Source organism: Balaenoptera physalus (assembly GCF_965194825.1).
Source record: "Balaenoptera physalus genome assembly, chromosome: 13".
Lineage (NCBI taxonomy): Eukaryota > Metazoa > Chordata > Mammalia > Artiodactyla > Balaenopteridae > Balaenoptera > Balaenoptera physalus.
Window position 1 is genome coordinate 55,269,595 of NC_138892.1, and position 15,652 is coordinate 55,285,246.

A 15,652-nucleotide genomic window follows, 5' to 3' on the forward strand; every position below is an offset into this window, starting at 1 on the left:
CCACTATGGAGAACAGTATGGAGGTTCCTTAAAAAACTAAAAATAGAATTACCATAGGATCCAGCAATCCCATTACTGGGCATATACCTAGAGAAAACCATAATTCAAAAAGACACATGCACCCCAATGTTCATTGCAGCACTATTTACAATAGCCAGGTTACGGAAGCAACCTAAATGCCCATCGATAGACGGATGGATAGAGAAGATGTGGTACATATATAGAATGGAATATTACTCAGCCATAAAAAGGAACGATATTGGGTCATTTGTTGAGACATGGATGGATCTAGAGACTGTCATACAGAGTGAAGTATATCAGAAAGAGAAAAACACATATCGTATATTAAAGCATACGATAGAAATGGAAATCTAGAAAAATAGTGCTGGTGAACTGGTTTGCAGGGCAGAAATTGAGACACAGATGTAGACAACAAAGGTATGGACACCAAGGGCAGAAATCGGCGGAGGGGTGGGAGTGGTGGTGTGATGAATTGGGCGATTGGGTTTGACATGTATACACTGCTGTGTATAAAATTGATGACTAATAAGAACCTGCTGTATAAAAAAATAAATAAAATTAAATTAAAAAATTAAAAAATAAATAAAGTAAAATAGGGAAATTAAAAGTAATAATAATAACAGTAACTTATGGTAATAATAATAATATTGTAATAATAAAATATTTGTAGAGCATAGACGTTTACAAAAACTTTTAATCTTCTTAGTCTACCCTGACATTGGTATTTTTAACTTATCTCTTCCTTCTAGCTCTTTCCCATCACCTATTCAAGTCTGTCTCTTTTGCTACCATTTTATCTTTACTTCCCTTCTCAGCATGTCTCTTGAAAGAGTAATTTAGTCTGCTTTCATTTGTTTTCATCTCCCAGTCTCCTCACTTCATTTTGTATCACTCCATCAGTATGTACACTGTTCTTTCCATTGGCATTCTCAGCTGCTGAGTGTAGCAGACATTTAGCTGTTTAAAATAGAAGAAGTAATGAAACTTCTCCATTAAAAAGGATTCATTTGTTCTGATTCTAAGATCAATGCACTCGTTCCTTCATCAAACATACATTGATTTTCTGTGATGTAGGTATTGTTCTGTGTGCTGGAGCAGTGACTAATAGAGAGGATCTTAGACTTCCCTGGTGGTCCAGTGGTTAAGATTCCATGCTTCCAGTGCGGGGGGCACAGGTTCGATCCCTGGTTGGGGAAGTTCTGCATGGTGTGGCAAAAAAAAAAGGATCTTCCCTCATAGAAATAACATTTTAATGGGAGAAAGAAGAAAATAAATACCTCAAATATATAAATAAGTGAATAAGATAATTTCAGATTATAATAAATGAAGAAAATACAGATGGTCCCCAATTTACAATGGTTTAACTTACCTTAGTGGGAAAGTTATATACATTCGGTAGAACCTATACTTTGAATTTTGAATTTTGATCTTCAACCAGGCTAGCAGTATATGGTACAATACTTGCTCCTGATACTGGGCAACATGGGCGAACTGCAGCTTCCTTCAGCCACGTGATCCCAAGGGTAAACAACTTCTGCACTTAGAACCATTCTGCACCCATACAACCATACTGTTTTTCATTTTCAGTACAGTATTCAATAAATTAATGAGATATTCAACACTTCATTATAAAATAGGCTTTATGTTAGATGGTTTTGCCCAACTGTAGGCTAATATAAGTGTTCTGAGCATGTTTAAGGTAGACTAGGCTGAGCTATGATGTTTTGTAGGTTAGGTGTATCAAAGCATTTTCAACTTACAATGGGTTTATCTGGATGTAACCCCATTGTAAGTTGAGGAAGATCTGCACTACAGGATACTGGGAGCAAGAGAGACTGGGGTGGGTGTCTCTGGACTCTGAAGGGCAAGATAATCAGGAGGTGCTCTCTGTGGAGGTGGTCATGAACTGAAATTGACCGTGCAAAGACTAGAGGGAGAGCCTTCAAGGCAGAGCTAACATTTAATGTGAGGTCTAGAACAAGCTTGGCACAGGGGCATTGGTTTGCACCCTTGGAGCTTCCAGGGTGAAATATGAAACCAGCTCCAATATGTGGAGGGCAAGGAGAGACCCAAGAAAGAGAGACCACTCCAGATTGCTAGGTGGCACATTTAACAAGCAAGGGAACTTACAAGCTTGTCTTGGGTGCTAGAAGATGAGTAGATCTCCACACCTGCCCAGCAAATCTTAAGAGGCTTTACTGGGGTTCAGTCACGTATTCAGTCCAGATGGTCTCAGTGACACATTACTCTCTCAAGGCTACATCCTTGGAACAGCTCCCACTGTGGGCACGGTGGGCAGAATGTCCATTCCAAGGACAGGGGAGGAAGTGAGGACCCTCAGACTGCCTGGGTACAGCTTGAGGGTCAACCGGTGGTCATGTGCTCTGACAGAGGGACAGAGGGAAGGCCAATGTGGCTGGAGTGTAGGGAAGGAGGGGAACAGGGCTGTGAAGTGAGGTCAGAGAGGTTGAGGGGGGGAGATGATGAACTTTCTCTCCAGTGAGAAATTTAGATTTTTAATCTCATTTTGATAGGTAGGTAAATTCTGAGGTTTTCAGCAAGGAATGGGGGGCAGTATTATTCAATTTACATTCTTTAAGTCTCATTCTGGTCCCTATCAGGAGAGAAGGAACTTGACTTATCAGTTGGAGCATTCTACTTCAAGGTTAAATTCCTGTACTAGATGTGGCAATTAAAGTTCATGTCATTGTAATTAGTTAATACTAGGTGGGTATGAATGTTAGATCAATGTAGAGAAATGTCCTAAAAAGACTTTTGTTATGTATTGCCACAGAAGTGCCTTAAGCTCTGGGTGAGGCCGGGTGGTTGGATTCTGGGCCCCAGCTTTTATCTCCTTTGTATATAAGCCTTTCCCACCTTTTTTCCCCTTCCATCTTCTCTTCTTTAGATCAGTTAAGCTTACCTTCTTTTTTTATAGGGAAGTGATTTTTCTAGCAGCATAACAGTTTTTCAGCTCTTGCTTATTTATAATTAAGTGCACTTTTAACATCAGTGGGGAGGCAAAGGGTTTTAACACCATTCAAACATCTACATCTCAGTGAATATAACTGAAACATGTAATACAGAAGAGAAGAGCAGAAGAAAATCTGGAGATTTAATTGTCAGTCCTCTACTTTGACAACTTTTCACTTCAACATCCTTCACTGCCAAGGTTACCATTTCTCAATTATCCTGTTTCCCTTGTCTTGCCAGCTGCTGCTGCTTGGGGAGCAATTCCAAGGTTTCATCCTTTCTGAATTTATCCTTCAGTTTCCAGTTTCTTCTTTCCTCAGCTTTTGCTGTTATAAAATTCACTTAAATTTTGCTTTTTTTTTTTTTAACAGATAAATGTGACAATTCTGAAAGTGCCTTCGGCCCTTGACTGTGGTGGAAGTTTTTAAACTGATCCCTGGTGTTTAGCACATTGAATGAGAAGTGAATGCCCCCTCCTTCTGTGCCCTTGTACAAAGTCCAGAAGAAGTGTATCATTCAGCTTTTTTTCTTTTGGGTTTTCTTCTTGGTGATGCCCCTTTGTCCAAAATCCTTCATTGCTCTATTATACTTCAGTTTGCTCCAACTTGGTTGTTATTTAAAAATCAGTTAGAATAAATCACATTACAGATTGGATTTCTCCCTTCCCTTTTTCTTCTTATCCACTGTGCCCTTTCTTTTCTTCCCCCCTCCTACCCCTTTCCCACTTTCTTCTTCCTGTGTGTCCCTTCCTAGTTTTATCCTAAAATAGTGACACATACTTGCTTCTGGCTCATGTTGGCAAGTACACAATATATTTGGCTCTACCACATGACATGACCAGCATTCAGCAAATACTCATCTGCTAGTTATTGAGCTGAAAGTTGGGCCAGGCCCTAGGTATTTCCAAATGTGTGGTGCACAGTCCCTATCTTTAGGAATCTTGTATGACAGTGAGGGATGGAGATAAGTGAATAGAAAATTATATTACATGTGGCAAGTGCCTAGTATGTATAAAGTAGGGCACTTAACGAGGTCTTGTCCAAATCCTATAGGAGGAATTCTAACCTGAACCCTGACCAATGAATAGAAGTTAGCATTTTGAAGAGTGGAGGGGGTGAGGGGTGGGTGGCTAATCTGTTTCAGGGGACAAGGAGGTGAGATTTAGCTGGAAGCCCTGGAAGAAATTTTGTAGAGTTAAAATACTGACTATGAGTGTATGTGGAGAGAGAGATGGGGAAGAATGGCATAAAATAAGATTGGAGACGTAAAGAGAAAAGTGTTTTTGTTTTTTTCCCTGATACCAATACAAGTTTTGTATAACCCTGCTAAGGATTATGGCCTTCTTTTTTTTTTTTTTTCGAAATAGAAAGGAATCATGTGAAGGTTATAATCATATGAAGGGTGTCTCATGATCATAGTTACATGTTTGACTACAGCATAGAGAATGCCTTACACTCAGTCAACAGTATTTATCAGGCACTTACTAAGTACTACATACGGCAAATAGAGTCATGGAAAAAGCAGACACAGACCCTGCCTTCAATTCCAGAGGATGGCAATATTGGCAGCAGGAAGTCCAGTTAGGAAGCTGTGTGTTGCCCATGAGAAATTTTGGTGGTCTGAATTGCAGTATTGCAGTAGGTATGGAAATAAGTGTGTAAGATTAAGAGATATTCAGGAAATAGTATTGACAGAACATGGTAATTGACTGGACTGGCGTGGGGGTGGTATGAGAGGGAAGACAGGGGTCTTTACAGACTTCCAAATGTTGACCTGCATTCTCCTTCCTTTTTTAGTTTGACAGCCTGGTGACTTTGTGGTGTTTCTGTTTCCATGTGTCTAGTTACCAGTTTGACCAGCTGTCAGTTCTGTCATCCCATTTGGTGGGTGGACAATGGTACGGAAAATACAATGGGTCATTGACCTTGTAGCAGAGGCCCTTTGCTATGGGAAACCAATTATCAAGAATTATGCTAAGCAGCTCTTCTTGTCAGATGAATTTTGCTAAACTGTTCATTCTGTTATAGGATATACAGTCCAATATGGTCACAGGGATTGGATGTAGAAGAGGAGGCAGGATGGCTGCAAAAATGTGAGAAAAGTAGCTCATAACAAAGCCAGTAGTAAGAGTGCCCACTCCGCAAAACAAACACAAAGGCAATAGATTGGAAGATTTTAAATGGGCATTTTGTTTACTGAGAGTGAATACTAAACCAGATTATTTCTTTAAGACACTTCCTAAGGCCATAAATATCATGTATTACACTGTGAAGAAAGGTTTCTGGAAAATGCTGCACACTCAGATATGCCTCTGGTTAAAAAAAAGAAAAAATCTGGTTAAGTTTGTTGAACCCAGAATTTTGCAAATCCATTTGCCCCCTTTGATTTTCACGAATACCATATTAACGTTCTGTGAAAGTGATGCGTCACAGAACACACAGATTAGGGAAATGCTGGTCTAACCAAGTAATGACCATAGTAATGGTTAATACTTATTGAGCATTTATTATCTTCTATGCATAGTGTTAAATTCTTTTCATGAACTATCTCATTTCGTTTTCATACGAACAACACTATGAGGTAGATATTGTTGTTATTCTCATTTTTTTTTTTTTGGTTGCAGAATTTATTTTTTCTAAATTCTCTTTTTTTTTTAACATCTTTATTGGGGTATAATTGCTTTACAAAGTTGTCTTAGTTTCTGCTTTATAACAAAGTGAATCAGCTATACATATACATATATACCCATATCTCCTCCCCCTTGTGTCTCCCACCCACCCTCCCTATCCCACCCCTCTAGGTGGTCACAAAGCACTGAGCTTATCTCCCTGTGCTATGCGGCTGCTACCCACTAGCTATCTGTTTTACATTTGGTAGTGTATATATGTCCATGCCACTCTCTCACTTCGTCCCAGCTTACCCTTCTCCCTCCCCGTGTCCTCAAGCCCATTCTCCACGTCTACGTCTTTATTCCTGCCCTGCTCCTAAGTTCTTCAGAAACATTTTATTTTTGTTTTTAGATTCCATATATATGTGTTAGCATACGGTATTTGTTTTTCTCTTTCTGACTTACTTCACTCTGTATGACAGACTCTAGGTCCATCCACCTCACTAAAATAATTCAATTTCGTTTCTTTTTATGGCTGAGTAATATTCCATTGTATATATGTGCCACATCTTCTTTATCCATTCATCTGTTGATGGACACCTAGGTTGCTTCCATGTCCTGGCTATTGTAAATAGAGCTGCAATGAACATTGTGGTACATGACTCTTTTTGAATTATGGTTTTCTCAGGGTATATGCCCAGTAGTGGGATTGCTGGGTCATATGGTAGTTCTATTTTTAGTTTTTTAAGGAACCTCCATACTGTTCTCCATAGTGGCTGTATCAATTTACATTCCCATCAAAAGGGCAGGAAGGTTCCCTTTTCTCCACACCCTCTCCAGCATTTATTGTTTGTAGATTTTTTGACAGTGGCCATTCTGACTGGTGTGAGGTGATACCTCATTGTTGTTTTGATTTGCATTTCTCTAATGATTAGTGATGTTGAGCATCCTTTCATGTATTTGTTGTCAATCTCTATATCTTCTTTGGAGCAATGTCTATTTAGGTCTTCTGCCCATTTTTGGATTGGGTTGTTTGTTTTTTTGATATTGAGCTGCATGAGCTGCTTGAAAATTTTGGAGATTAATCCTTTGTCAGTTGCTTCATTTGGAAATATTTTCTCTCATTCTGAGGTTGTCTTTTCGTCTTGTTTATGTTTTCCTTTGCTGTGCAAAAGCTTTGAAGTTTCAGTAGGTTTATTTGTTTATTTTTGTTTTTATTTCCCTTTCTCTAGGAGGTGGGTCAAAAAGAATCTTGCTGTGATTTATGTCATAGAGTGTTCTGCCTATGTTTTCCTCCAAGAGTTTTATAGTGTCTGGCCTTACATTTAGGTCTTTAATCCATTTTGAGTTTATTTTTGTGTATGGTGTTAGGGAGTGTTCTAATTTCATTCTTTTACATGTAGCTGTCCAGTTTTCCCAGCACGACTTATTGAAGAGGCTGTCTTTTCTCCATTGTATATTCTTGCCTCCTTTATCAAAGATAAGGTGACCATATGTGGGTGGGTTTACCTCTGGGCTTTCTATCCTGTTCCTTTGATCTGTATTTCTGTTTTTGTGCCAGTACCATACTGTCTTGATTATTGTAGCTTTGTAGTACAGTCTGAAGTCAGGGACACTGATTCCTCCAGCTCCATTTTTCTTTCTCAAGATTGCTTTGGCTATTCCGGGTCTTTAGTGTTTCCATACGAATTGTGAAATTTTTTTGTTCTAGTTCTGTGAAAAATGCCATTTGTAGTTTCATAGGGATTGCACTGAATCTGTAGATTGCTTTGGGTAGTATAGTCATTTTCACAATGTTGATTATTACAATCCAAGAACATGGTATATCTCTCCATCTGTTTGTATCGTCTTTAATTTCTTTCATTAGTGTCTTATAGTTTTCTGCATATAGGTCTTTTGTCTCCTTAGGTAGGTTTATTCCTAGATATTTTATTCTTTTTGTTGCAGTGGTAAATGGGAGTGTTTCCTTTATTTCTCTTTCAGATATTTCATCATTAGTGGATAGGAATGCAAGAGATTTCTGTGCATCAATTTTGTATCCTGCTACTTTACCAAATTCATTGATTAGCTCTAGCAGTTTTCTGATACCATCTTTAGGATTCTGTATGTATAGTATCATGTCATCTGCAAACAGTGACAACTTTACTTCTTTTCCGATTTGGATTCCTTGTATTTCTTATTCTTCTCTGATTGCTGTGGCTAAAACTTCCAAAACTATGTTGAATGATAGTGGTGAGAGTGGACAACCTTTTCTTGTTCCTGATCTTAGAGGAAATGGTTTCAGTTTTTCACCATTGAGAATGATGTTGGCTTTTGATTTGTCATATATGGCCTTTATTATGTTGAGGTAAGTTCCCTATATGCCTACTTTCTGGAGGGATTTTATTATAAGTCGGTGCTGAATTTTGTCAAAAGCATTTTCTGCATCATTGAGATGATTGTATGGTTTTTCTCCTTCAAGTTGTTAATATGGTTTATCACATTGATTGATTTGCATATAATGAAGAATCCTTGCATTCCTGGGACTTACCCCACTTTATCATGGTGTATGATCCTTTTCATGTGCTGTTGGATTCTGTTTGCTAGTAATTTGTTGAGGATTTTTGCATCTATGTTCATCAGTGATATTGGCCTGTAGTTTTCTTTGTTTGTGACATCTTTGTCTGGTTTTAGTATCAGGGTGATGGTGGCATCGTAAAATGAGTTTGGGAGTGTTCCTCCCTCTGCTATATTTTGGAAGAGTTTGACAAGGATAGCTGTTAGCTCTTCTCTAAATGTTTCATAGAAGTCACCTGTGAGGCCATCTGGTCCTGGACTTTTGTTTGTTGGAAGATTTTTAATCACAGTTTCAATTTCAGTGCTTGTGATTGGTCTGTTTATATTTTCTATTTCTTCCTGGTTCTGTCTCGGAAGGTTGTGCTTTTCTAAGAATTTGTCCTTTTCTTCCAGGTTGTCCATTTTATTGGAATAGAGTTGCTTGTAGTAATTTCTCATGATCCTTTGTATTTCTGCAGTGTCAGTTGTTACTTCTGCTTTTTCATTTCTATTTCTATTGATTTGAGTATTTTCCCCTTTTTTCTTGGTAAGTCTGGCTAATGGTTTATCAATTTTGTTTATCTTCTCAAAGAACCAGCTTTTAGTTTTATTGATCTTTCCTATCGTTTCCTTCATTTCTTTTCATTGATTTCAGATCTGATCTTCATGATTTCTTTCCTTCTGCTAACTTTGGGGTTTGCTTTTGTTCTTCTTTCTCTAATTGCTTTAGGTGTAAGGTTAGGTTGTTTATTTGAGATTTTTCTTGTTTCTCGAGGTAGCATTGTATTGCTATAAACTTCCCTCTTAGAACTGCTTTTGCTGCATCCCACAGGTTTTGGGTCATCGTGTTTTCATTGTCATTTGTTTCTAGGTATTTTTTTATTTCTTCTTTGATTTCTTCAGTGATCTCTTGGTTATTTAGTGGCGTATTGTTTAGCTTCCAGGTGTTTGTACTTTTTACAGTTTTTTTCGTGTAATTGATATCTTGTCTCATAGCGTTTTGGTTGGAAAAGGTAGTGATAAGATTTCAATTTTCTTAAATTTACCAAGGCTTGATTTGTGACCCAAGATATGATCTACCCTGGAAAATGTTCCATGAGTACTTGTGAAGAAAGTGTATTCTGGTTTTTTTTGGATGGAATGTCGTATAAATATCAATTAAGTCCATCTTGTTTAATGTATCATTTAAAGCTTGTGTTTCCTTATTTATTTTCATTTTGGATGATCTGTCCTTTAGTGAAAGTGGGGTGTTAAAGTCCCCTACTATGATTGTGTTACTGTTGATTTCCCCTATTATGGCTGTTAGCATTTGCCTTATGTATTGAGGTGCTCCTATGTTGGGTGCATAAATATTTACAAGTGTTGTATCTTCTTCTTGGATTGATCCCTTGATCATTATGTAGTGTCCTTCTTTGTCTCTTGTAATAGTCTTTATTTTAAAGCCTATTTTGTCTGATATGAGAATTGCTACTCTTGCTTTCTTTTGATTTCCATTTGTATGGAATATTTTTCCATCCCCTCACTTTCAGTCTGTATGTGTCCCTAGGTCTGAAGTGGGTCTCTTGTAGACAGCACATATATATATGGGTCTTGTTTCTATGTCCATCCAGCCAGTCTATGTCTTTTGGTGGGAGCATTTAATACATTTACATTTAAGGTAATTATCAATATGTTTGTTCCTATTACCATTTTCTCAATTTTTGTGGGTTTGTTATTGTAGGTCTTTTCCTTCTCTTATGTTTCCTGTCTAGAGAAGTTCCTTTAGCATTTGTTGTAAAGCTGTTTGGTGGTGCTGAATTCCCTAAGCTTTTTCTTGTTTTGTAAAGGTCTTGATTTCCTTGTTGAATCTGAATGAGATCCTTGCTGGGTGTAGTAATCTTGGTTGTAGTTTTTTCCCTTTCATCACTTTAAATATGTCCTGCCACTCCCTTCTGGTGTGCAGAGTTTCTGCTGAAAGATCAGCTGTTAACCTTATGGGGACTCCCTTGTATGTTATTTGTTTCTTTTCCCTTGCTGCTTTTAATATTTTTTCCTTGTATTTAATTTTTGACAGTTTGATTAATATGTGTCTTGACGTGTTTCTCCTTGGATTTATCCTCTGTGGGATTCTCTGAGCTTCCTAGACTTGATTGACTATTTCCTTTCCCATATTAGGGAAATTTTCAACTATAATCTCTTCAAATATGTTCTCAGTCCCTTTATTTTTCTCTTCTTCTTCTGGGACCCCTATAATTCGAATGTTGGTGTGTTTAATGTTGTCCCAGAAGTCTCTGAGACTGTTCTCAATTCTTTTCATTCTTTTTTCTTTATTCTGGTCTGAGGTAGTTATTTCCACTATTTTATCTTCCAGGTCACTTATCCATTCTTCTGCCTCTGTTATTCTGCTATTGATTCCTTCTAGAGAATTTTAAATTTCATTCATTGTGTTGTTCATCATTGTTTGTTTGCTCTTTAGTTCTTATGGGTCCTTGTTAAACGTTTCTTGTATTTTCTCCATTCTGTTTCCAAGATTTTGTCTCATGTTTACTATCATTACTCTGAATTCTTTTTCAGGTAGGCTGCCTATTTCCTCTTCATTTGTTTGGTCTGGTGGGTTTTTACTTTGCTCCTTCATCTGCTGTGTGTTTCTCTGTCTTGTCATTTTGCTTAACTTACTGTGTTTGGGGTGTCCTTTTCACAGGCTGCAGGTTCATATTTTCTGTTGTTTTTGGTGTCTGCCCCCAGTGGGTAAGGTTTGTTCAGTAAGTTGTTTAGGCTTCCTGGTGGAGAGGACTAGTGCCTGTGTTCTGGTGGATGAGTCTGGATCTTGTCTTTCTGGTGGGCAGGGCTGTGTCCACTGGTGTGTTTTGTGGTGTCTATGACCTTATTATGATTTTAGGCAGCCTCTCTGCTAATGTGTGGGTTTGTGGTCCTGCCTTGCTAGTTGTTTGGTGTAGGGTGTCCAGCACTGTGGCTACTGGTTTTGAGTGGAGTTGGGTCTTAGTGTTGAGATAGAGATCTTTGGGAGAACTTTTGCCATTTGATATTACATGGAACCGGGAGGTCTCTCGTGGACCAAAGTCCTGAACTCAGCTCTCCCACCTCAGAAGCACATGCCTGACACCCAGCTGGGATCACCACGACCCTGTCAGCCACACGGCTCAGAAGAAAAGGGAGAAAAAAAGAAAGGAAGAAAGAAAAAAATAAAATAAAATATAGTTATTAAAATTAAAAAAAATTATTAAAAATTAAAAAGTAATAAAAAAAAGAAAGAAAGAAAGAAGAGAGCAACCAAACCAAAAAACAAATCCACCAATGATAAGAAGAGCTAAAAAACAATACTAAAAAAAACCGAAAAAACAAAAAAAAGTATAGACAGAACCCTAGGACAAATGGTAAAAGCGAAGCTCTACAGAGAAAATCACACAAAGGCCACCGCCTCAATTTTGGGATGATTCATTGTCTATTCAGGTATTCCAGAGATGCAGGGTACATCACATTGATTGTGGAGATTTATTCTCTTGCTCCTTGTGGCTGCTGGGAGAGGTTTCCCTTTCTCTTCTTTGTTCTCACAGGTTCTGGGGTTCAGCTTTGGATTTGGCCCTTCCTCTGCATGTAGGTCGCCTTAGGGCATCTGTTCTTCACTCAGACAGGATGGGGTTAAAGCAGCAGCTGATTAGGGGCCTCTGGCTCACTCAGGCCGGGGAGAGGGAGGGGTATGGAATGTGGGTGAGCCTGCAGCGGCAGAGGCCAGCATGACGTTGCAACAGCCTTAGTCACCCCATGTGTTCTTCCGGGGAGGTGGTTCCTGGATCATGGGACCCTGGCAGTGGCAGGCTGCACAGGCTCCTGGGAGGGGAGGTGTGGATAGTGACCTGTGCTTGCACACAGGCTTCTTGGTGGCTGCAGCAGCAGCCTTAGCATTTCATGCCCATCTCTGGTGTCCGCACTGATAGGTGCAGCTCGCATCCGTCTCTGGAGCTCGTTTAGGCGGCGATCTATATCCCCTCTGCTTGCACACCCCAAAACAATGATCTCTTGCCTCTTAGGCAGTTCCAGACTTTGTCCCAGACTCCCTGCTTGCTAGCTGTGGTGTACTAGCCCCCTTCAGGCTGTGTTCACGCAGCCAACCCCAGTCTTCTCCCTGGGATCTGACCTCCGAAGCTGGAGCCTCAGCTCCCAGCCCCTACCCGTCCTGGCGAGTGAGCAGACAAGCCTGTCAGGCTGGTGAGTGCTGGTCAGCACCGATCCTCTGTGCGGGAATCTCTCCGCTTTGCCCTCCGCACCCCTGTGGCTGCACTCTCCTCTGTGGCTCCGAATCTTCCGCCCTCTGCCACCAGCAGTCTCCGCCCACGAAGGGGCTTCCTAGTGTGTGGAAACTTTTCCTTCTTCACACCTCCCTCCCAGAGGGGCAGGTCCTGTCCCTATTCTTTTGTCTCTTTTTTCTTTTGCCCTAGCCAGGTACGTGGGGAGTTTCTTTCCTTTTGGGAAGTCTGAGGTCTTCTGCCAGCGTTCAGTAGGTGTTCTGTAGGAGTTGTTCCACATGTAGATGTATTTGTGGGGAGGAAGGTGATCTCCACATCTTACTCCTCCGCCATCTTGAAGGCCTCCCCTTCTCATTTTAAATACAATAAAAATACTCTTAGTTAAGTAATTTATCCAAAGTCATATAGAAAGTAGGCAGGAAGCCAGATTTTAAACCAAGCAATCTAATCTGAAAGGTCAAACACCTATTCCTTTGTACATTATCTGGACATGTCACAAGACCAAGGTCCATGGAGGACTTCCAGCTATTGGGGCCACTGAAATTCCCTCCAGTCATCTCCCTCCACAGGCTTCTCATGCACTCAAGGAACAAAACATCCAAATGACTGAACACTTTCCAATCTCATAGTTTTTGAGCCCTTATACATGCCAGCCATTGGGCTAGGCTTTTCACAAACATATCCCATATTAGAGAAGAAGAAACTGAGGCAGGAGATCCAGAAACTCACATTAGATGACACAATTAAAAACGAGGAGGGCCTGGACTCAAATCCAAACAGTCTGACTCGGGAGTGAGTCTGTGTTCTTAGTCATACTATGCTGTCTCCTCAACATCTGAATCAGCGTGCACAACTTCCCCAGGCCAAGAAGTGTTCATGTATACCCATATACATGGGTATATAAGTAATATATCAATTTATAAGTAATATATCAATTATATAAGTAATATAAGTAATATATCAATTTATAAGTAATATATAAGTATATATATCAATATATAAGTAATATATCAATATAAGTAATATATCAATTTATTTTTTCATCCACTTATCAGTGTGAATGACTTCTCTTCAAAATTAATCAGCCATCATTGCCACCACTGAGTCATACTTTTGGGGATAGAGTATTTTGGAAGTGAAGGTGTAAAGAAAAAGATAACTTAGAGAACTCAAGAGGAAGAGGAGTCAAGCTAGGTCAGGAAGTGACCTCACAAACTTGCAGTAGAGTGAAGGCAAGAATGTAAGTCAAACAAGATTAGAGTTCAAAATAGGATCCAAACCTGAGAAGGCACAGGGTGATGGACGTATATTTTATCTCCCTTATAAATAAATGCAGATGGATTATATCTTATATATTTCACTTACCCCTTAGCAATATAGTAGTTAATATAAAGATTTTAGATTTAGACTATTTGAGGTATGACTTTTTACTCTATCATTAAACATGACCTCAGCAAATTTCCAAATTTCATCATCTACAAATGGGGTTAGACATACCAACATCCCCAATTCGTCCTGAAAAACAATTGAAATAATATTGTATTAGGTGCTACGGAAAGTAGTTGCTAAATTTTTATTATGGGTAGCTATTATTTTATTATAACTTTGCTTTGCTTTCCTGAGTTTTGTAGTCTCAACTTGAAAATGTTAACCTAATATTTTTCATTTTGCTTTTCCATTTTGCTTCTGCTTCTCATAAAGTACAGCATGGTAGATTCCAGTAATATTAAAACATCTGTGTATCTCCAGTAGTAGTGTTGTACAGTAAGGTGACTTTTTAAAAACACATTAGGAATAATAGATTTGAAGTGACTTTATTCTATGCAGGAATTCATCACACACATTTTATCTAAACTGTTTACCCTGACCATTTGACCTGGCCTTGAAAAAGGTTTTGTTTTGTTTGTTTTTCTTAAAGTAGAATAAGTCACTTATTTAAAGATTATTCAAACAACTGTGCCTTGGATTTTTTGAATAAGTTGAATCTATATTTATATGGAAAGAAAAATGGTAATGTTTCCCAGTTGATTTAGGCTGTTGTTAAGTGAAATAAGCTTGACTGAGGTAGGGCCTCTCTTACCTCTTGCATTGTATCAAGGTACTTTATTTGGAAAACTTTTTTTCTGTTCATAGTTTATATACAGTGAATAGCATTTTAATATAAGAAATGCAAATTTATGTGTTAAGGTGTCATGAGAAGCTTTAAATGTAGCACAGTTATAATGGTAAAATAATGGTTTCACATACTTAGGATTTTTATTATTTTTTTTTTATTTGCAGGATGAGTAAGAGATACTTACAGAAAGCAACAAAAGGAAAACTGCTAATAATAATATTTATTGTAACCTTGTGGGGGAAAGTTGTGTCCAGTGCAAACCATCATAAAGGTAAGCTGTTCTGTTTTCTTCCTCAGCTCTCTGAGGAAGGGGACTCCCTTTAACACAAACTATTGTGTTCTGCTTTTACTGGTCAGTTAATTTTTCTAAATATGGGTCTGCCCATGGCAATTCTCTTTAAGTAAAAAGGCAGAGAGAGTTATTCTTAATATGGCTTTGATAGGTAATGAATGATTATTTAAATGTTTCCAGGATTACTGACACTTCTGTAAATAATGTTCAAAGAGTATGGAATCGTGACTCTGCATTCTTCTTAACATTTCCATTTTTAAGATAATAATGTTAAAATGTTGAGTTGACACATAATAAAGATGAGTTTCAAATTGCAATCATCCTATAATGAAACCATCTTTAATGATATGTATCTTAATAATATATATGCATGTAAATTTCCTTTCCATGCTTTTTGTAGATCATATTTCTTCATGCCAGAGTACATCTTTGGCCACTCTTTTGATTCTACCCCAGTATGATATTGAGCAGGCTCAATTCTGCCATAGAACAGGGTGACGATATTTGTTTTATATATGTGTGTTAAGCTTGACAGTTCAAAATTATGCCCTTTCTGTTCTCTTTTCTGAGCATAAGACTCAGTATAGTGAATAAATACTTTTTCCAAATGAATTAAAATTCCATTTAATTTTATTTTAGTCTATTTCTGGACTGTCCCTACCATAATCAAGTATTCATAACCTGAAAATTCAATTTAGATTTTTCTGTGAAATATGATTTTACAATTCTGTTCTTTTTCCTCTGTAAAGTCCACAGACTAGCAACTTACTTTCTTATTTTATTTTTGATTGAAGAGAAAGTTAAGACTGCCTTGAATTTTGTAACACTTAAAATAGTTACACATGTGCATTTAATTAGCATTA

General features: G+C 38.3%; 1 protein-coding gene across 4 annotated transcripts in view; it reads left to right on the forward strand.

Annotated features, from left to right (window-relative positions):
- TAFA2 (TAFA chemokine like family member 2) overlaps positions 1-15,652 on the forward strand; it is a 588,983-nt gene that overhangs the window by 427,210 nt on the left and 146,121 nt on the right. For 3 of the 4 annotated variants that reach the window (XM_082422925.1, XM_082422922.1, XM_082422924.1), the window contains one exon: positions 14,662-14,768. In XM_082422925.1, coding sequence (XP_082279051.1) covers positions 14,663-14,768 — 106 coding nt within the window. In that variant the 5' untranslated portion in view covers position 14,662. Of the gene's footprint in view, positions 1-13,399; positions 14,769-15,652 lie in introns of those variants that run through there. The other variant, XM_082422923.1, reaches the window with a different exon arrangement.